At 44.4% G+C, this 23,328-nt stretch overlaps 1 protein-coding gene across 1 annotated transcript in view; it reads right to left on the bottom strand.

Moving 5' to 3' along the window:
* Positions 1 to 23,328, bottom strand: part of samd11 (sterile alpha motif domain containing 11) — a 106,072-nt gene that overhangs the window by 27,330 nt on the left and 55,414 nt on the right. Inside the window, exons 5-6 of the mRNA XM_070444430.1 lie at positions 22,399 to 22,491; positions 6,086 to 6,241 (exon numbers count right to left, since the gene is read on the bottom strand). Of these exons, the coding sequence (XP_070300531.1) occupies positions 6,086 to 6,241; positions 22,399 to 22,491 (249 nt within the window). The remainder of the gene's footprint in view (positions 1 to 6,085; positions 6,242 to 22,398; positions 22,492 to 23,328) is intronic.

Raw genomic sequence — 23,328 nt, 5'->3', positions numbered from 1 at the left:
TTTTGGCCCATTCCTCCAAGCAGATCTCCTCTAGAGCATGATGTTTTGGGGCTGTTGTGTGGGCAACACGGACTTTCAACTCCCTCCAAAGATTTTCTATGGGGTTGAGATCTGGAGACTGGCTAGGCCACTCCAGGACCTTGCAATGCTTCTTTCGAAGCCACTTCCTTCGTTGCCCGGCGGGGTGTGTTTGGGATCATTGTCATGCTGAAAGACCCAGCCACGTTTCATCTTCAATGCCCTTGCTGATGGTAGCTTTGTTACTTTGGTCCCAGCTCTCTGCAGGTCATTCACTAGGTCCCCCCGTGTGGTTCTGGGATTTTGCTCACCGTTCTTGTGATCATTTTGACCCCACGGGGTGAGATCTTGCGTGGGAGCCCCAGATCGAGGGAGATTATCAGTGGTCTTGTATGTCTTCCATTTCCTCATAATTGCTCCCACAATTGATTTCTTCAAACCAGCTGCTTACCTATTGCAGATTCAGTCTTCCCAGCCTGGTGCAGGGGTCACAAATTTTGTTTCTGGTGTCCTTTGACAGCTCTTTGGTCTGGCCATAGTGGAGTTTGGAGTGTGACTGTTTGAGGTTGTGGACAGGTGTCTTTTATACTGATAACAAGTTCAAACAGGTGCCATTAATACAGGTAACGAGTGGAGGACAGAGAGCCTCTTAAAGAAGAAGTTACAGGTCTGTGAGACGCCAGAAATGTTGCTTGTTTGTAGGTGACCAAATACTTATTTTCCACCATAATTTGCAAATAAATTCATTTCCTACAATGTGATTTTCTGGATTTATTTTTTCTCATTTTGTGTGTCATAGTTGAAGTGTACCTATGATGAAAATTACAGGCCTCTCTCATCTTTTTAAGTGGGAGAACTTGACAATTGGTGGCTGACTAAATACTTTTTTGCCCCACTGTATATACTGTTATACTGTATCCTTCACTATCTATTCTTTACTATCTATTGCATCTTAGCCACACTGCTCATCCATATATTTTATACTTATTATTCTCATCCCATTCCTTTACTAGATTGTGTGTATTAGGTTTTGTTATGGAATTTGTTAGATATTAGGTTTTGTTGTGGAATTGTTAGATATGACCTGTTAGATACTGCTGCTCTGTCGGATCTAGAAGCAGAAGCATTTCGCTACACTCACATAACATCTGCTAACCATGTGTATGTGACCAATAAAATGTGATTGATTTGACCTAATTATCTTATTATATGTCGGCTCAATCTGGAATTACCTTTAAATGTCAAGTGTGCTATGATGCGGATCTACTATGCGGATCTACTACTGATCGGATTGAATCCCTGCCCAGGGCTGGAGCAAAGGGCCTGCATATCCAGGAGCTCTCCCAATCCCACCCCTCTATTTTTCCTGTTGTGGCAAGCGGCAGATCTCAATACTCTCTCTCTCTCTCTCTCTCTCTCTCTCTCTCTCTCTCTCTCTCTCTCTCTCTCTCTCTCTCTGCATTATTCTCTTTAATGTAGGGCAGAGTAGGGTCACCTGGGGATATGCCCTACCAAGGGGGAACCAGCCAACCAAAACTATACAATGGAGGGGGGAGGAGGGGTAGGATGGGGTACAGAAATGGAGAGAGAGAGGGGGAGAGAGATGGGAAAACAGACGGACAGACAGACACATAGACAGACAGAAAGGGAGACACACTCACTCAATGACAAACACATACAGACACAGACATGCACTGACACACACACACATAGCTTTTTTGGAAGGTTCCACTCTGGACCCATCCCGCTTATCACTCTTTTGTCCCATCCCAGTTTCCCTGCATCTTTTCACAACTTAGGCAGAAATCCCATCCATTAAGCTGTTCTCCATGGGAGACTGCAGAGTTATTCCCGTTATTCCTGTGAAACAGCCACCCTATTCCCTACATATGGGCCCTGGTCAAAAGAAGAGCACTATATAGGTAATAGTGTGCCATTTGGAATGCAAATCAGGGTCTTCCTGCTTCCTAAGCCAATGGATAAACAAGTAGATGCAGTGATGGAAAAACAAGAGCCAGAGGAAGTGAGTTCCCCAAGGCTGTTGACTATGGGCATTTGGAGATGTGTTCCAACCACGTGATCGTAACGACTAGAATGGTAGACAGTGCAGCCCCACTTGGAGAGAAACAGAAAGAAGTACAGGAGAAACAAAACATGAGGCCCTCTTTCATCTTCCATGTCTACGTCCTCCTACTTTCTCTCCTCCAAATCTTCCTTCCTTTATTATCTGTCCATTCATCATAACAGAGAGAGAGAGAAAGGAGGAGGTGGAGCCCCCTTGGCCACTTTCACTGCCCCCTCCACCCTGTCAGGTCCAAGGAGAGCCGCCCGAATCAACACCTTATGCACACACGCACACACACACACACACACACACACACACACACACACACACACACACACACACACACACACACACACACACACCATTCGGCTCCATCTGGCCCCCTTCACACACACACTTTCATTTTCAGTGGCCTACACTTCAAATACATGAAAGGATGGTCTGCGGGGACCAAGGCGAAAGAGAAAGTCATAGAGAGGAAAAAATAAAAGGAGGCGAGGGGGGGAAGGGAGAATATAAAACAACCCGTGTGCTTGGAGAGGGAGGTGTGTGAGAGAGGGGGTGGGGGGCAGGAGAAGGAGGGAGGGAGGAGGGTTACAGGGGCCCACCGGAGCTCAGGTCAATGTCAAGGGTGCTCTCACTGGAGCGATTCAGATCAACTTCTCCAGGAACAAACAGGGCCATCCCTCCATCCCTCCCTCCATCACACCTCCACTCTATCCCTTCAGAGGAGAGGAGAGAGACAGAAAGAGGAAAGGAAGGGGGAGGGGTGGTACAGTGTCGGGATGCGTGCTCCCCTGTGCGACGAAGGGAGAGTTTTGGGGGGGTTTTACAAAAAAAGTAGGACTATACTCAGGGAAAACCAATGAGTTGCTAAATTAAAAGAACTTGGGGGAGGGGAGAGAGGTGGAATAGTTTAATATAACAGAGTGAAATAGAAGAGGAGGGATGGACTGATATAGGTGCTGTAGGGTCATAAACTTGGCAACTCAGAAAAATCTGTTTTCTCTGCCTAACTTAGGGGGAAAGAGGCTTGTGTGTGTGTGTGTGTGTGTGTGTGTGTGTGTGTGTGTGTGTGTGTGTGTGTGTGTGGTGTGTGTGTGTGTGTGTGTGTGTGTGTGTGTGTGTGTGTGTGTGTGTGTGTGTGTGTGTGTGTGTGTGTGTGTGTGTGTGTGTTTTTAAATGGCACACATATATGTATATAATTTCCTGGTTATTACTGCCAAAAGGCGAAACACATCATTAATGAATCATCAACATTCACCCTGTGTTTTTTACTTGTTGTCTTACGCTAAGGAAAGGCAAGTCTACCTCTTTCACTCATCTCTCCCCATTCTCTCCCTCCTTAAAATCTTGTTTTCTCTCTCTCTCTATTTATTTATTTTACACCTGGAAGGACTTCAGTCTGACTGTAGACAAAAGGGAGTGTGAGCAGAGAGTAAAGGATTCAAACTCTGAGGAGTGAGAGAAACTAGAGGGAGGAGGAGGAGCAGAGAAAGAGAGTGAGCGCGAGCATCCCCACGAGACGTCTGCATTGCGCCACAGTGTCCGCCTTTAAAACAGGGAAGGAAAAACGAAGAATACTGCACCTTGGGCCATTAAACCCCCAGAATGCACTACACATCAGCCCTAATTCTTCTCAGATGCAGGGGAAGGCAATTAAAGCCTTTATAGGCTTCACCCCTTAGATTTGCAACCTGCAATTAAATATCATTACTAATCAAATTAAAATAAAAGTAGCTCAAACTATGATTGGGGTTGGGATGTGAAATTGGTTAGATTTATGCTACTGCGATGGGGGTCGTAAAACCTGGCGGCAATTAACCTTTTCACATGTGAGTTCCAAATATCTCTAACGGTCGCTCCAGCGTGAGTTGTTTAATGCGCATGATGCACTCACTGTTCCAAAATTTGATTGTTACGCAACAGGACAGTTAACCCGCACTGCCCTCAAACCAAGGCACGCTGCCTGCTAATTATCTATAGGCTATGTTTCAACTTGTCTTTTTCAAATGATTTTTAACAAGTTTTATTTTCTAACAACAGTTTGAATTGAGGCTCCTCATTAATTCACATAGAAGTAGTCCATTTCACTGTTGCGGACAATTTATGTTTGAGGCTTTACTGAGCTGAGAGAACTTCTCTCTTCGAAGAGAGCCCAAGCACTTCCCCAAACCTTTTGCCCCTGGCACATTTTCTGGCTGGCGCTCGCATGGCCTTCATTGTTGTTTTCCTTGCAAATAGCTAATAACTTTGGACATGTGTGCGTTCCTATCAAAGTAAGTGCCTTATTTTCTGTATATCATGTTGTCGTTTCTATGGTAGCATACCGTATGTATGTATGGAGCATAATGTATTTACTGTTTTATTCACATGTTTTCAAGTACTGGTAACAAATCATGCATCCTGATTCTTGCGTAGATTGTAATGGATACATATGATGTGTGTAAAATACTTTTTTTGAAGGTTGTACTGATTATGATGAGCTAATGCTAAGCTATTTGCCAGCTATGTGTGGCACCATGTTTGTTGACATTATAAAATGCATTCTGGGTGTCACGTAAACGTCTGTCAGACCAAAGATGTTATTTACAAAATGAGGTGAAGGGATGGTTCACTCATCTTTCGAGTAAACTTCCAGAAGTGAATGAAGGGAAGTGAATGATGGTAGACGACACACCCCCTTCAACATGCATACTGCAAAKAGACCAAACTCATCTTGTCTCCTCTTCTTATCTTTGGTTGACGCGAAAAAACAAATATTGTGGCATGTACAAACTACCCATCGTTGGATTACCTTCGATTTTTAGAAAGTATTTTACTCAATTATTTTGATCAATGGTGAGCATCAGTAATTGCTATTAGCCAATTCATATTATGGTTACTGTCAGCCGAGAGTTAGCTAAATATTACCGCTTGTGTTACGTAAATCTTTCCTCGTTAGCGCTAGGACTAATGTAGCCTACATTTTCCGGTTTGGATGATTGTGTAATGCTGTCGCTACTTCTGTGAATGTTTGAACATTGCATCCAAAAATAAACTGGTCACATTCTGGACATAACTTTGTAGGGACTGTGTTTGTGCAAAATGTTTCTGTGAAAATACAGTGTGGCCAGCTCAAACACTGACTGTTGCGTCAATCGAAACTGGACATTCTAAATAAGCATTCTAATCACACCGGCTTGAGCATATGCACCCCTGTGTTGAGACGTGTCAAAAGGTAATGATACATTGTTTTAAAAATGGAGGAAAGGTTAACAATTGATGCCCCGCAAGTTTAAAGGGGCAGTGAAATGAAAATACACCCCGTCACATAAAAATACAATTAGGGGAATTTTTTTCTTTTTTGAGGTGATTATTCTTCTTTATGAGGATTCTTCCATCTTTCCAGWTCCAACCCAGTGAATTCATTGTACCATAAGTTAGTGCCTCTATACATTTCAAACATTTCAACCATTTCAACCAAGAAAGAAAAAAGATGCATGGTTCCTATGGAGATTTACAAGGTTGGCTGGCAGCCAATGAGTGAGTGGCGGATCGATAGCGGCGGCGTCCGTGCATGCTGGTGGGGAGCATTGTTTACAACGGAACGCAGCGTCGGTCACAAATCACCCAGAGTGACATTGGGTGGACTGGCACACCAAATAGAAATGTCAGCAGTGTCCATGTTGGAGATTTACACTGGGAGGGTGGCACACACACAGACAGACGCCACATGGGAAAGGCCACAACCCCGGGGTTACTAGTGGTAGGGGTCGAGTAGGGTTAGGTGTGTGTCAGGCCAAGATAAAGTGTGTGTGGTGTGCAGTTTAGTACGCTGACTGAATCCTGAAGTGCTGATATAACAAACCCTGTTTTAGAGGATGACCAGACTCTGAGTCGGACAGCATGTCACCCCCCCGCAGACGCACACACACACACACACACACAGTTATTTTGGGAGGTCCTTGTCAAATGAAGTGCACTACTGTATATACTGTAGGTAACACACACGAGTCTTACCATGGCTGGGCAAGCCCATGTTGTTGGCCAGCTGGTAGAGGCGCTGCTGCTGCTCCTCGCCCTGCTCGTTCAGCGCTGACATCATCCGCCTGTAGTGCTCCTCCGGGGTCATGTGACTGTGGCCGCCCCCCTCCAGCACAGGGGTGTGGGATTTCTCTGTAGGGGGGTCAGGAAGAGAGTTAGCTTACCATCTACATTTGAGTCATTTAGCAGACATTATTATCCAGAGCAACTAGGGTTAAGTGCCTAGGTCAAGGGCACATCAACAGATTTTTCAACTAGTCGGCTCAGGGATTCGAACCAGTAACTCAACACAATCTCATTACCTTGCCACTAACTCGCCACTGTCACACTACTAAGTCATCACTATCTCATTCGCTCATCAATATCTCACCATTACCTCACCACTAGCTCACCACTGACTCACAACTATCTTACCATTGACCCTTTACACTCGTGGAAATTGGCCTATATGGATAGGGTCAAATTGAAATGTTTCTAACAAAATAAATATAGGAAGTATATGCAAAACCATGGTAGAAATTGAAAGGGAACCGTTTGGAGATTATGGGGAAATTATCAGACCAAAGGTGAGGGCAAAACAGTTCACCTGACATGAGACTGAATCCAAACATTAAACTGTTGAATTTATGTGCATTTTTTATTTACTGTACTTTACGCCGCATTTGTTTATAATAAAATGTGAAAATACACGGGATACATTCAGTAACATAATACGAATATTAATGGCCATTTTGGGGTAGGTGCAACATAAGAAAAAATGATTTCTTGTATTTTTTGTACACTGCTGCTACTCACTTTTTATTATCTATGCATAGTGACCTTACCTCTACCTACATGTACAAATTACCTCAACTAACCTGTACCCCCGCACACTGACTTGGTACCGACACAGCTTGTATATAGCCTCGTTATTGTTACGTTATTGCTACTTTTTAATTTTTTTTTTTTTTTACTTTAGTTTATTTGGTAAATATTCTCTTAACTCTTCTTGAACTGCACTGTTGGTTAAGGGCTTGTAAGTAAGCATTTCAACGTAAGGTCTACACTTGTTGTATTCGCCACATGTGACAAATAAAGTTTGATTTGTTTGGAGTTTTTTYTTTGGAACACAGCCCTGCGACCTCACATCACACAATTACTGTTGTTGTTTACAAAGTCCACAAACTTTCCATTATTAATCACAATCTGGGTCAGGTGGGCATCATTTGAAAGCGTATTCTATTGCCAACCTGACAAGTTAAGTTATAAAATACAATCGTACAGTGTTAGGCTTTCACAAGACACTTCAGACAAACAGATTGTAATTTTGGTGCACATAAAATGGAGTCATGTAGTGGTGTAGTACCTAAGTACCTAAGTAAAAATAGTTTAAAGTACTACTTAAGTTGTTTTTTGGGGGTGTCTGTACTCTACAACTTTTATTTACTTCACTACATTCCCCCCCAAATATTGTTATTTTTACTACATACATTTTCCCTGACACCCAAAAGTACTCGTTACATTTTGAATGCCTAGCAGGACAGGAAAACGGTTGAATTCACATACAGTTGAAGTCGGAAGTTTACATACACTTGGGTTCGAGTCATTAAAACTTGTTTTTCAACCACTCCACAACTTTCTCGTTAACAAACTATAGTTTTGGCAAGTCGGTTGTGCATGACACAAGTAATTTTTCCTGCATTTGTTAACAGACAGATTATTTCACTTATAATTCACTGTATCACAATTCCACTGGTTCAGAAGTTTACATACACTAACTTGACTGTGCATTTAAACAGCTTCGAAAATTCCAGAAAATGATGTCATGGCTTTAGAAGCTTCAAGGCCTACCTTCAAACTCAGTGCCTCTTTGCTTGACATCATGGGAAAATCAGAAGAAGTCAGCCAAGACCTCAGAAAAAAATTGTGGACCTCCACAAGTCTGGTTCATCTTTGGGAGCAATTTCCAAACGCCTGAAGGTACCATGTTCATCTGTACAAACAATAGTACCCAAGCATAAACACCATGGGACCACGCAGCCGTCATACCACTCAGGAAGGAGACGCATTCTGTCTCCTAGAAATGAATGTACTTTGGTGCGAAATGTGCAAATCAATCCCAGAACAACAGCAAAGGACCTTGTGAAGATGCTGTGGGAAACAGGTACAAAAGTATCTACATCCACAGTAAAATGAGTCCTATATCGACATAACCTGAAAGGCCGCTCAGCAAGGAAGAAGCCACTGCTCCAAAACTGCCTTAAAAAAGCCAGACTACGATTTGCAACTGCACATGGGGACAAAGATCGCACTTTTTGAAAATGGTGCTTTTACTTTTACTTTTGATATATAAGTATATTTATAACCAAAAACTTTTACTCAATTAATATTTTACTGGGTTACTTTCACTTTTACTTGAGTAATTTTCTATTCAGGTACCTTTACTTTTACTCAAGTATGAAAATTGTGTACTTTTCCCACCACTGGAATCATGATTGCGTCAAGTTCATGTTCCGCTGCTAATTTTCTTCACAATGTGACAAACATTGGCTCATTCTGTTCAGGACAACCCAGGATATGACACGTCATTCCTTGTAACTGTACATCAAACATTGCGATCATAAATGTTGATGCTGTAAATTAAATGAGTTTTCAAATATGGAAATGGGAAGTCTCACCATGAACTAAAAACTCACCGCTATCTCACCATGAACTAAAAACTCACCACTATCTCACCATGAACTAAAAACTCACCGCTATCTCACCATGAACTAAAAACTTTGCAACTACTTACATCTTTTGAACTACTTAGCTAGCATGTTAGCTAATCCTAACCTTAACCCTTTAAGTACTCAGCTAGCATGTTAACTAAACCTAACCCCTAGCCCTAACCCTATCCTTAACCCATAGCCTAGCCACCTAGCTAACCTAAAAAAAAAACGTGTGTGCCTGTCACAAATTTCGACTAGATTATTTCACGATAATCTGTGACAGTGTGCTGTATAATGAGCTTGGTGAGGGTAATGTAGAAGTCACTCTGATCCAATATAAATACATAGTTGTTTCTTGAGTATAAATGTATAGTGTGGCGTGCTGCTGTGTGTGCTGTGTGTGTGTTGTGTGTGTGTGTGTGTGTGTGTGTGTGTGTGTGTGTGTGTGGTGGTGTGATATCGCTGTACTTTGGGTGTAAAAAGCGGGTGTGATGTGTGCTATCCTCTCTCTGTCGCTTCTTTTTTCTCCTCTCTTTCCTCTCTCCCCCATCTCTCTCTTCCCCCCTCCACCTCCTTCCCCGCCTCTCTTCTCTCTCTCTCTATGATACTGGGAGTAGAGGAAAAGAGGAGGAGGTAAAGGAGGGAGGAGGTTTGGGAGAGAGAGGGGAGGGACGGTGGAGTGGTTGGCGTTGAGGGGAAGGTGACGAGGAAGGCATTATTTTTACCATCTCCCCATTGAAACCTGAGCCTGACCCCAGGCAGGCGGGAAGGGGGGGGGGGGGGGGGAATAACTCCGCCAATAACTCTGCCAAGTTCCAACTAATCCACCCACCCAGGGACCCTAAGGTGTGTGCGCGGCAGGCGGGCATGCAAGCACATTTGTGTTATACCTATGCACAATGTGGTATTGCATGATTGTCTTAGTTTATTAGTGCTTGTATGATTGTGTCTTATGACGCAAGTGTGTGTGTGTGTGTGTGTGGTGTGTGTGTGTGTGTTTGTGTGTGTTGTGTGTGTGTGTGTGTGTGTGTGTTGTGTGTGTGGTGTGTGTGTGGTGTGTGTGTGTGTGTGTGTGGTAGTGTGTGTGTGTTGTGTGTGTGTTGTGTGTGTGTGTGTGTTGTGTGCGATGTGTGTGTGTGTGTGTGTGCAAACTACTTGTCTCTGCCCGTCTGCATATCTCTCTCTATAAGCTCTGCTCAGGTGCCAACTCCGCCAAAGATAGAAAAATAGTCAGTGTGCCAAACCAAAACTCTCTCTCTCTCTCTCTCTCAGCCCCCCATCTCTCTCTTTATCTCTCCGTTTTCTGTTTCCATGGGTCATTAATGCCTTATATTCACCCTTCAGGTGAGACACACATAAACACAGACACAGACACACACACACACACACAAATACACACATAGAATCACACCCTCACACACACTCCCTCCCACACACGACCCTGTGCGGCGTCAGTGTTTGGGTGTGGATGTGGCTGAGAGAGGGCTGAGACATTAGCTCAGCAGTGTTCTAAATCTTAGTTAATCCACCTCTCCTGCTGCAGAGTCAAACACACACACACACACACACGCATACTCACATACACGCACATGAGTGGCTGTAGTGTCTGTAAGTGGAGGCTCTAATTGATGTGGCCTCAGTCAGGGCTTTGCTAGGTCAGAGGTCATACAGAAGGCAAAGGTCACTGAACACTGCACAGAAATCCACTCTACTCAACACACACCTCAACGTCACATAGACGTCCTAAATGGCATCCAATTCCCTATATAGTGCATTCCTTTTGACCGGGGCCCATAGGGCTCTGATCAAAGGTAGTGCACTATGAGCAGGGAGCCATTTAGGATGTAATATTACACTATGTCAAAAATGATATTTTTTATCTACTCAATGACACAAGGTGCTTTCTATGTTTGAAGCATTTACATTTTAAAGTTATAGCTATCTAAGATCGTTTTGCACAGTGTGTGTGCGTGGCATGTGCTGTCTGTCTTCTCGTGTGTGTGCATGCATGTAATTTGTGGCTCCCTAGAGATGGGGCAGGATAGGAGTGGGCTGCCCTTGGCTTTGCCTGCTGTACAATGCATCAGTGACTTAGGAAGTCTTCCCCAGGACCCCGGAGACAAGACAGGGTGGACAAGCCAGCCCCTCACAGGGATCCCAGTTTCATTCCACACAAGGGAGAAATTAAACGGGAGGGAAGCGGCTGGATAAGAGAGGAAAGGAAGTGGCAATTCCTAATGGCATTCCCAACTCTCACTGACTATGGTGAACACACAGACTGTGTGTGTGTGTATGTGTGTTAGAGCGCCATATTTTGCGCACGCATTCCAGCAATTCACAGTGCAACCCAACTTTAGTGCCCGGCAACCGCATAGCTACATAAACACACATCAATTCTCTGTGGAAATTGGAAAGCGTAAATTTCTTGCTCCAGTGGCTCACCTTCTTGGGCAGGAAGTAAACTTCCCAGGGGTTACTTGCTGGTGTTCTTCCCACAGTTCAATCTGGGCCAACACCTGGTTGCGAAGGAGTTGCTTCGATGACAAAGCTGTGCGTGACCCATGGCCAACAGGCCCAGATAACCAATCGCCCTCAGCCCAGCACGATAAACTGTGGCGGGCCGCTCTTCATTGACGGGTAGCGGTCCCACTGGCGGGGGGGAGAACGTTGGATAAGGACAATGGGCCGAAACTCAAGAAGCTAAAATTACTGGAGAACTAAACCACAACACTAAATTGCTCTTGTATGTTATGTCTTACCTTGTGCCTTGATGTTTATCTTCTCGGCTGCAGTGCGGGTGAGCCAGTTCAGTGTCTATCTTTCACAGTCGAAGTGCCGATGTTGCCAAACGATGCGAGTCGTCTTTCATGTGCTTCCAAAGTGTCTGAGGCGAACACACTCAGCGTACCATTAATGGCCTGTTGTAGACACGGCAGCAGTTGCATTTCAGAGAAGGATGCCTGTTGCCCCTAAAACTCAGAAATGTCTACGGCGTCTACCAGAAAGATGATCCCGAGTTTCCCCACTTGAAAAAAATCAAAATCAACCAATAGCGAAGCCTCTACTTAATTACTTAAGTAAAATGTTACAAAACTCAACGATTCCCCAGTTTGATGCCATGTGAATGCAGCATCAGCGTCAGCTTTAAGTTTTCCCTCCACTAATGCGAAGGGATTGTAGGCTAGTGGTCCAATCTTCAAAAAAGGATAAGCCGATCCGACGGTCTACTTGTACCTAGAGTTAAACTTTCTACTCAATGCCATGCCGTGTTGAAATAGAAGCACTGAATTGAGGAATATAACGAAGGGTTAGGATTTAAACTGTTCGTCTGATTTCGACAGTGTGAACAGAAGTTGCATGGTGCTCTACATGTCTCCAAAAATTGATACCTACTTGCCCAAAAGAATGATCCTCACAGCAGTGGTGGTCACAAAGATGTTTCCCTCCTTGCAAGCCTTCCTCCATGGTGGTGACTTCATTATCCTACAATCATATCACAAAAGACAATTAATACTACACAATAAGGCCTCCCGAGTGGCGCAGGTGGTTCTAAGGCACTGCATCGAACAGTGCTAGCTGTGCCACTAGAAATTCTGGGTTCGAGTCCAGGCTCTGTCGCAGCGGCCGTAACGCGACCAATTGCCCTGAGCGTTGTTCGCGGTTAAGGATGGTTAGCCTGTGTCTCATCCGCGCACTAGCGACTGCCGGGACGGACCGGGCGCAGTGTACGCTGACCAGGTCGCCAGGTGTACGGTGTTTCCTCCGACACATTGGTGCGGCTGGCTTCCGGAGTTGATGCGGCATGTGTCAAAAGCAGTGCAGCTTGCGTTCGGGTTGTGTTTCGGAGACGGATGGCTCTCGACCATTCGGCCCTCCCGAGTCCTACGGGGTTCAGCGATAGGAAAAAGACTAACTACCACCACCAAAAAAACACTACACAAAATTTAGAATGTAGTAATAAACAATAACATAAGCTCAAATGTAAAAGGTGAGCTCGCTGCTGCAGTGAACAAATAGATGGGGTAAAGCAGGAAATTGTGGGCACGTCACTTATAATATGGCCCATGAACTTAAAAACAGTTCTCAATTATATTTCTGAGCACCACGAGATAAAGGAACACACACCTATAACATACTTCTATGTGCTGTTGAATCTCCAAGAACATTCTGGGATAATGTCAAATTAAAAATTAAAAAAAATAACGTTGTCATATAACCAAACTTTAAAAAAAAGGTACAGACCTCCATGGCAGCCGACAGGGCGTTGATGGGGTTCAAACCTCTGTGACGATTGACTCGGGGCAGCCGAACCCACGGAGGCCTGAACGCAGCCCTTGCAACATCACCGGAACCGGCCAACAACAGCCACTTCCCGGCCGCATCATCACGTCTGTGCCCGTTTGATGCCCATCAATCAGAGACGCTCTGCAGCCGTACAGGTGTCAAACTTGCTCTGGGGGGGGCGGAGGAGCGATGGTATGGCAGAAGAGGTACGGTATTGAAACATAGTTCCGATCCTACTCAAGAGGACTGCAACATTACAAAATGCCAAGTATAAATTATTTATACCAAAACCAACGATGTTGGATAAACCATGGCAATTGTACAGTTCTATTAATTGACCCATCTGTATTAATTCAGTTTACATTTCTACATGTTGCACCCCATCACTAATACGGCATTGCAGTCACCAGCATTAATTTAAATGGCACCATTAAGACGGAGGATGTATGGCATGGCACTACAATGGGAGGACGAGTGGGTCTACCTTGGGGACTGAGTTCGTTACGTGATGCTTGGAATCTTGAGGTCGCCGTGCTTCAACATCTTGTACAGGTTGGGCACCCTGTGGTGGTTTCCTCAGACACCCCTTGCATTCCTGAGGGAGGACAATTAACATTGTTTTGACCGTGTTTGACAATGGTTAAATTAAAGGAACCATTTCTCATGCAATCCACATCTGGTAGGCGGCCACCAAAATAATGGCGGAAAAAATTATCAGGACCATTAGCCGCTATCTCTCCTCCGAGTTAAATTAACTATGAATTGGCAAGGTTAACACCAAACAGCAAGGCAAGTCTTATTCCAAAGTAACATCCCCCCGGGACTGCTTTTAAGGTTAATGGTCACTTAGAGTGCTGCGGCATGTGGCTTGCCAAATCCCTTTAGTTATTGAGGTTCTCTTCAGTATTGCCTTTGTGGAGTATGCTCCCACTAGGTAACAAGACTCAAACTAACAGCCCTGCAGACAAGTACAAGCAGTACCACCCTGCAAAAATGCGTTGCCAAAAACTTGACGTCGAAATTGGCAATCCACTATAAATCAGGATTTTCAGCTTAATATGCTCAAGCGGCATCCTCGCCAACAGACTTGGAAGTTGGAGCTGAAAATAGGGAAACTAGGTAGTTAAAGGGGATAGTCAATGAAACCAACCATGGAAGTACAGTATATTGTTAGCCAATTTCGGTGGTAGCCCCGACCAGACACAAACCCAGGACCCCCAGCAAACTGTCTTGACAACACCTTAACCGGTTAAACAATGAGGTTTGAACCCTCGTTAACAGGCCCTCATTAGGGACGTTTGGGGGTCATGGTTGCCTACACCACCCCCCGTTGTTTCAGGAAGAGTGCCCCCCCACACACCCACTTTTTGATACCAATGTGCAAATTCCGGGGGGGGGGGGGGTGTATCACCGACCAGGTTAAAAATGAAGAGGCCAGCTGAAATTTGACTTAAGCTTTTACCCTAACGGACACCGGCAGGCCAATGGCATCTAGGAATTTGATCCCAACGAGCCCTCTGGTTGCCAGCGCACTTCCAACCAAGATTATTCCCCAAATTCACGTACAATATATTTTTATGATTTGATTTCATTGACTTCTCCCCTAATTTACTTATTTTGTTGCTACACTTTAAGTCCTTGAGGGATTCAGCTTGAGAAAATCAAGCGTGTAAAATCACCTGATCTTACATTTCATTCCATTTTAAAGACAACCCCCCACATCCGTGGCAGCCAGTGTTATGTTAATGTAGGCTCTAGTTCGCCTCAGGAGTGCTGACAAAGACTTGTGTGTGAGCAGAATCAAACTCGCGAAGGACTTGTTGGCTTTGCCGAGAATGTTTTAAAAATGCAGTCAGCCATTGTTAAGTAAAATGCCAGCTGAAAGTACCACAGGGCCTTGCCCAGGCGATGCAAAACTTTGAGGACAAAAAAAGGTGACTTTTTTGTGCGCACTGCAAACATGCAAAAAAACAATTATGCCCTGCTAGGGGAAAATAGCAGGTTTTAACTAAATTAAACAACAAATTCGATCTACATGATCAGCTGTGTAAAAATAAAGTGGGTTTATGTGACTAACTCACAGCCAAAACAACAAAAACAAAATGTAAAAGAAGCAATGTTATTTGTTGCCTGAGACTTTACTGCAAACGACACTCAAGTCTTGAGAAACAATACACTAATATGGCAGTTAGCCATGATAGCCTTTATAATAGAACGCTTGTGACCAAACCACCTAAATATCGCACTTTGAAAAAACATTAAAAGTAGAAATAGAATGAAAACAGGCATTCATTGTTGCCTCTATTAATATTGTGGCCACTATATTTACGTGCACAAGGCTACAGATGTGGAAAAAATAAAACGGTCACCGGAGTATTATATATATATTTTTATAAAATCCCCTCAGTTACGTCAAGATTCAAACACAACAAAAACATCTTACACTTCTGCCTGCGTGGACATCTATTCTAGTATGTGCAAGCTGAGCACGATTACCCTTTGTTGGCATAATTGATCTCTTTTCAGGGCAGAGGTACACCTGGCATACCCCTTTGAATCCACTGCTATTGCAAAAAGTGAGCATGTGCTGTGTTCCATCATGGCTTCCCAACTTAAGCCAGCCCCAGTTTTCAGCTACGCTGCCATCCCTGAATCCACTTGAATGAAGCAACCCTCCATTTTTCAATTAATTCGCCAATTAAAAAAATTAACCACAAACTGTAGAGGATCTAAATTTACGTTAACATTTCATAAGATTGCAGGCCCAGTAAAGCAACTAACGCCGTTATAACTTGAGGAATGGAGAAACCCCCCACCCATGAACACGCACAATCAAATCTTCATTCCTGCGACTTGCTTGCTAGTTGAGATTGCTGCTCTTCAGTTAGCCTACATTTCACTATGATCTTAGTAGCAGAAAGCATGTTTTATTTGTGTCTTCAAGGAGGCTGTTCAATGATCACTAGGCTGTGTTTTCATTGCTGATTTTCATTGCGGCTTTGGTCGTGGGAAGGCGCTAGTAACGTCTGCAGTTTCAGTTGGCGCTATTTTGTTTCGAGTGTATTAGTCTATAAATACAATCTCTTTCCAAAATTGGTCATCTCTCCCATGTCTTATCTCGCATTAGTAGTTCTGAAATGTTTGCGTGCCTACATTTTACTCCCTCTGTTTAAATATAACACAATACATTAATGATTAAGTTAAGTTGCCTTTCCTGATGAAGTTTCTTCTATAGAAAGTACTTAACTGATTGGTTGCCCACTAGTTACAAAATTAGGAAATTACGTGAGGGGGGGGGGGTCCCACCTATCTTGACTGCAAGGCCGGCACACTTCATAATCATTTGGGTAGCTAAACTGACAAAAAGAAATCTCAACTAGCAAGCAAGTCGCAGCAATGAAGAATTGAGTGGTGCGCGCTCACACTAAGGAGGGGGAGAATTTTCAGGGGGAGATTTAGTAACCAGTTAACACTAAAGCGAATGGTTAGGTTACTAACGTTAGATTAGCTACTTTTCCCACCATAAAGCGCAATTAAAGTTTGGCTAATTTGCTCAATATTTCTCGGGCTAGCTAACGGAGAATTCGATCCTACTATAGCAATTATTACTTAAAAAAATGCATAAACAATACTTCTTCCACCACACTTTCGCCCCTCACCTCATCCAAATGCCAGTTATCTTTCCATTACAGCTCGATGACATACAATTCATGACCTTCTCACCCCCATGGCAGGCTCTCACCGTACCTCTGTTATCGTTCAGGGGACACGCTGGCTGTTATCTTCAGGGACACGCTGCTGTAGCTGCGTAAACTGCCCATTCCACTCTCCGCAATAATTTCAACACCGCTGATGCTGTAACTACCACATTGGGTCTCACAGTCGCAGTTACCGCATTCTAATGTTATGTGAACGATTGGCTGAAACGTTGGATACAGACAGTTATTGCCGCACTCGTTACACACAGCCAGTAGTCACCCAAAAGTAAAAGCAGCCCAAGAGTCCACGAGCGCTACTGCCTCCCCTGGCTTAGGCACCCTCCCCCACCACCAAGCACAGCCCAACCAGGCATTGTGCTCATAAAGGAAGCACGTCGCATTCCAGCAACTTCAGACAGAAAACAACTTAGCTATACCATTCACGTCGCTCGTATCCGCCCCTCATTGGCTAGAAGTCTCACCTGATCTCGCCTTTTCATCTTTTGAGGACATGGCATTCCATTGTTTAGAGCCAGTCACCATCTTGTCCAATATAACTAGATCTTTGATATTTCCTACCAGTGCAGCACACTAGTGGAACAATGCAGGAAATACCAGTGAAGAGCACAGCTGCACTCAGTGCCCCAAAACTCCTGCCCCACCATAAGAAACCAAGGCAAAGTCCCAACTAACCCTTCACACTTTACAGATCTGTAAACATCCGAGTTCAAAACCGTGATATTGACAGCATGTCCTTGAAGAATTAATTGGACCAGTTGGCTTTCATACTTTTGGGATTTCCTCAGCACTGCTCAGGCCACTTTCTCCAAACCGTCACCACATTAAAATGAATAGACGTGTACATGGAACCCTGTTGCGTTGGGGATTTATGGATGTGCATCCCCGATGGCGGGTCTCAGAGCAGCCTAAGCTATTGTCACACATGGGATGCCGCGACCAAGTGAGTCTGCGGATTACTCAATTACGCTGAAAGCAAAACGGAGCGCTCAACCACTACCACATGCTTTATTAAACCTACCCTGAATCTGGTGGAGCAAATTGGGAGCAGTAAATCCTATGTTCCGCCCTATACCTTTAATGTTTGCAGATCTTGTAAGGTGTAACAATACAGTGCCCTGTTTCCATTAATTAAGCTGCCCCATCTGTGAGACCCTGACGGTTGTCAGAGGTAAGTAGCTTCCCGTACCTGACAGCGTTTGGGGTACTTCTTGGTGGACCAGTTGGTGACGGTCACCGCCATCGTCCAGATCATGTTGAGGGCTGGCCATCCTTCCAGAGATGTACTGCCTCAATGCACCAACAACATACTCCTCACGGTCATGCCCTTCCAGGCGTACAACTGGCAATGAAAGAGGCTTGGAGAATCAGGGTTGAGGAGCAGACTGCTTTGCAATGGCAGAGACAAGGTTGTGCGTCTGATAGCATGACGAAGACCCTTTCCCCCCCTTCTTTAAAAGGGCCACTACCAATTGGAACACTTTAATTTTCATCTAAGATCCTTTGATTCCATTAGGTGAAGTTCTTTTTTGTGGAAACAAGTAATACATTCTTGTTTATGAGTCAATTCCTTGACAAATCCAACTACTGTTAACTTGAAATGGTGAAGAGGCTTTCCAAAACTCATTTGACACGTAATGGGACCCGCGTTCCAGGTCCCCCCCCCACGTCACACTGGCGACGGATCACCCAGGAAAAAGTGTACTCGGAATCACGTGCAACCTATGCCATTCGAGGCTTGAACCAGCCAAGTGGCTGAAAAACCTGCCTATAGCCTCAAACCAATTAAGGCACCCCACGACCCCGTCTGACACAGACGCTGATACTCCTCTGCCTCGTAACTTCTCCACCTAGAACACCCACTCTGTTTACGTCATTTACATGTAGAAAACCACACAGGGAAATACCTCTTGAACTTCAGATTGACCATGACTGCAAAAGGGTAATGTTGCGCTAAGCCAATTGGTGACATCTGAGAGACATCCTAGGAGCGAATGTTTAGGAAGGAATATAGGCCTTCCTGCTGAATTAAATGGACTGTGCAACCACTCCACATTTAAGCGAAAAAGGATGTATCCAGTTTATCAAGCGTGACAGTTCTATTATATATTGACATATCACATTGAGTACCAGTTCTATTAGAGGGTTGAACAACAGGCTTATTTAGCAGAACAACTCGCCCCTAGCTTAAAAGATCAATGAGGACCCTTGTGTACTCTGCGTCTGCCTTATCTCTTACTGCCTTATCTCTTACTGTGCACAGAAAGCCAGCAGGAACCAGTGCTAAACACAGGCAGGTCTTGAGCATTATAAACAAACAGTTGTGTGTACCTGGAACCCAGTTTGGGGCAATGGCTTTGAAGCGGCGTCGTCCTGGGTGGAAAGATATTGCAGCTGGGACCATTGAACCTACAAACGAGAAAAATGGTCACAAGGTTGACTAGGACACTCCCACTCAGTACGCACTCCCAGTCCTTTTGTAATTCTCAGAACATTGCTACTGACAGATAACGGGTCCATATACAATGTGCCCACTTGGTGCAGTGAGTGCGGGAGGAGGTTGCTACTGTTACCACAGGCTAGACGTCAGGTTGTTTTTATATAAAACACACACGGTCAAAAGTTTTAGAACATCTACTCATTCAAGGGTTGCTTAATACATTGTTTACATTGTAGAATAATAGTGAAGACATCAAAACTATTTGAAACACATGAATCATGTAGTAACCAAAACAGTGTTAAACAACAATCACCAATAGATCTATGTAGTTAGACTTGCAAATAGCCAACCTTTGCCCTTGATTACAGCTTTCCACAACTTGGCATCTCCCACCAGCTTCAACCTGGATGCTTTTCCAAAACAGTTCCCCACATATGCTGAGCACGTCGTTGGCTGCTTTTCCTTACTCTGCCTGTCCAACTCATCCCCAAACCATCTCAAATTTGCGTTGAGGTCGGGGGATTGGGCCCAGGTAATCTAATGCAGCACTCCATCCCTCTCCCTTTTTGGTAAAATACCCTTACACAGCCTAGAGGGGTGTTGTGTCATTGTGCCTGTGAAAAACAAATGAGTGGGACTAAGCCAAACCAGATGTGATGGCGTGTCCGCTGTGGAGTACCACAGAATGCTGTGGAACCATTGCTGGTTTAAAATCAAAGACCCGTGTCACCAGCAAAGCACCCCCACACCATAAAACCTCCATGCTTTCATGGTGGGAAATACACATGCAGAGATCAGTTCACCCACACCATTCTCACAAAACATAAGCAAGTTGCCGGACCAAAAAAAACTAACATTTGGACTCCAGCCCAAAGGACAAAATTTCCAATGCGTCTCATGTCCATTGACGTTTTCTTGCGCCCAAGCAAGTCTCTTCTTATTGATGCCTTTAGTAAGTGGTTTCTTTGCAGAAATTCAACTACGGGCCTGATTCATTTATGTCCTCTGAACAGTTGATGTTGAGAAGTCTTACTTGGGAACACTGAAGAATTTATTTGGGCCCCTGCAATTTCTGAGGCTGGCTAACTAAATATCTTATCCTTTGCAGCAGAGGTCTCTATGGTCTTCATTAACTCGAGAGTTCATCATAGAAAAACGCCTGATGTTTTTGCGAATGGCACTTGAAGAAACAGTCAAAGTTCTTGAAACCTTCATTGTCTAAAGTAATGACAGACTGTCGTTTCACTTTGGCTTATTTGAGCTGTTCTCACCCTTAATGGGACTTGGTCATTTACCAAATAAGGAAAGGGGGGGGAGATATACAGAAGATTGACCATCTGTCACAACACAACCGATTGGCTCAAACAATTAAGGAAGAAGTTCCACAAATTTAACTTAACACACCAGTTAATTGAAATGGCATTCCAATGGTGACCTACACTCCATGAAAGCTGGTTGAGAGTAATGCCAAGAAAGTGGCCAGACGGTGCAGAAGCTATCATCAAGGCACAAGGTTGGCTACTTTGAAAACCTAAAAAAAAATACTATTTTGATTTGTTTTAACACTTTGTTTACTACATGATTCCATGGTATTCATAGTCTTCACTATTATTCCATAATGTAGAAAATTGTACAAATAAATAAAAAAACCTTGAATGAGTATGTGTCAAGATTTTGACGGTAGTGAGTGCATGCGTGTATAGTGCATTCGGGGAAATCTCCCAAAAATCAGACCAGTTCCCTACATTTTGTAACATTTATAGCCTTATTCTAAAAATGGATTGAGTACTTGTGCCTCAAGCACACACAATGACAACCGAATACAGGTTTAGACATATTTTTGCAGATCTATAAAAATAAAAAAACCAACACACCAAAGCTCAGGTGCAGCCTGTTTCCATTGACCATCCTTGAGGATGTTTTCCACGAAACTTGCAGTCCACTTGTGGAAATGCAATGGACTAGAACATATGTGGAAGGCACACCTGTCTATTTAAAGGTCCCACAGTTGACAGTGCATGTCAAAGCAGAAACTAAGCCAGGAGGTCAAAGAATGTGTCAGTAGAGCTCCGAGAGAGGATCGTTGTTGGGCACAGATCTGGGGAAGGGACAACAAAAATAATTATGCAGCATTGAACGCATTCCAATTTTATTTACCTTTATTTAACTAGGCAAGTCAGTTAAAACCAATCTTATTTTCAACGACGGCCTAGGAACATGGCGCTAAACTGCCCTTGTTCGAGGGGCAGAACGACAGATTTGTACCTTGTCAGCTCGGGATTTTAACTTGCAAACCTCTCGGACAGGCCCAAATAAAAAAAAAAAAAAACCTCTAGAACCACTAGGCTACCCTTGCCGCCCCAATAACAGTGGCCCACTATCATTCGTAAAATGGAAGAAGTTGGAACTCTTCCCAGAGCTGGCCGCCGGGACAAACGAGCAACTCGGGGGAAAGCCCTTGGTCAGGGAGTATGACCAAAACCCAAATGGTCACTGACAGAGCTCTAGGAGTCCTCTGTGGCCAAGACAACGCAGAAGTGTCTTTGGGGAAAGTTTCTGAATGTCCTTAGTGACCCAGGCAGAGCCCGGACTTGGAACCCATTCTGAGAAACCTGAGTGTTTATGGTGTGGTGTGTGTGTGTGTGTGTGTGTGTGTGTGTGTGTGTGTGTGTGTGTTGTGTGTGTGTGTGTGCGTGCGTGTGGCGTGTGCGTGTGCGTGTGCGTCGTGCGTGTGTGGCTCAATGACTGTATGAGAGAGCAAGGGGCTGAGTGTTGATAGGGAAACTGAGAATGTGTCACGTGGTGTGCACATCTACTGTGTGTGTGTGTGTGGTGTGTGTGTGTGTGTGTGTGTGTGTTGCGTGTGTGTGTGTGTGTGTGTGTGTGTGGTGTGTGCTGTTGTGTGTGTGTGTGTTGTGTGTGTGTGTGTGCCGCAACGGCGGATAACCTCACTGTAACACTGACCCCATGCTGTCACTCAACACCAGCTCACACTTCTGAAAATCAATGAAGCTCCACTCCTCCTTCCCTCTTCTCCTCTCTGTCCCTCCTCTCCTCTATTCCTTCCTCTCAGCGTTCCTTTGTTCCACCAACCTTCCTTTTAAAAAAATGACGATATTTCAAACACATCATAACATCACACACACAGTGCAATCTTACCTTTGGGGGAAACGCTGGCGCACTTCTTGATGTCCGAGGGCCACTTGCTGCTGCTTGTTGGGGAGTAGGCTCTCTTCTTGCCTAGAAGGTTATCTTTGTGAACAGTCACACACACACATAGTGGTCAGTTAAGGCCTCCAAGACACAGAGGTTACCTATCTGTCTCCTGCTCTTTTCTTTATGTACCTGAGTACATGGTTGAGAGAGGTGTGTATGTATGCGGTGGGGAGAGGGAATTATGTTGCTCTTTCACTTTTCTTTCCACACTATTCCTAAACATTCTATCTTGTATTCCCTCTTTTCTGTCTCTCTCTCCCCCTCTCTCTCTCTCTCTCTCTCTCTCTCTCTTTCTCTCTCTCTCTCTCTCTCTACTCTCTCTCTCTCTCTCTCTCTCTCTCTCTCTCTCTCTCTCTCTCTCTCTCTCTCTCTCTCTCTCTCTCTCTCTCTCGCTCTCTCTCTCTCTCCTCTCTCTCTCTCTCCTCTCTCTCTCTCTCTCTCTCTCTCTCTCTCTCTCTCTCTCTCTCTCTCTCGCTCCTCTCTCTCTATTGCTCACGTCAGTCATCACACCAAAGCCTTTGGTTGTGCTATTACTTATTAGAATGAATGCCCCAAACCGCAGAGTCAAAGAGGAGCGTCAGAGTCAAGGGAAAGTCAACCTTCTGTCCTCCTTTCATCACAAAATCTTAGGTAGCCTTCGTTCTTCTTTAGTTCAGTGCAATTCATGTCTCTGCCCTGCGTTTTCCCATCTCTCTTCCACTCTCTTTCACAGAAACACAAACACACACTCTTCACCTCTCGCTTCACCTCTCCCTCCCTCTCTCTCTCTCTCTCTTCTCTCTTCTCTCTCTTCTCTCTCTCTCTCTCTCTCTCTCTCTCTCTGCTCCCTCTCTCTCAAAACCCTGATAGGTGCTATTGAACACTCCTACCCAT

Source organism: Salvelinus sp. IW2-2015, linkage group LG7 (genome assembly GCF_002910315.2).
Source record: "Salvelinus sp. IW2-2015 linkage group LG7, ASM291031v2, whole genome shotgun sequence".
NCBI classification, from domain to species: domain Eukaryota; kingdom Metazoa; phylum Chordata; class Actinopteri; order Salmoniformes; family Salmonidae; genus Salvelinus; species Salvelinus sp. IW2-2015.
This window is presented reverse-complemented; position numbering and strand designations above follow the sequence as displayed.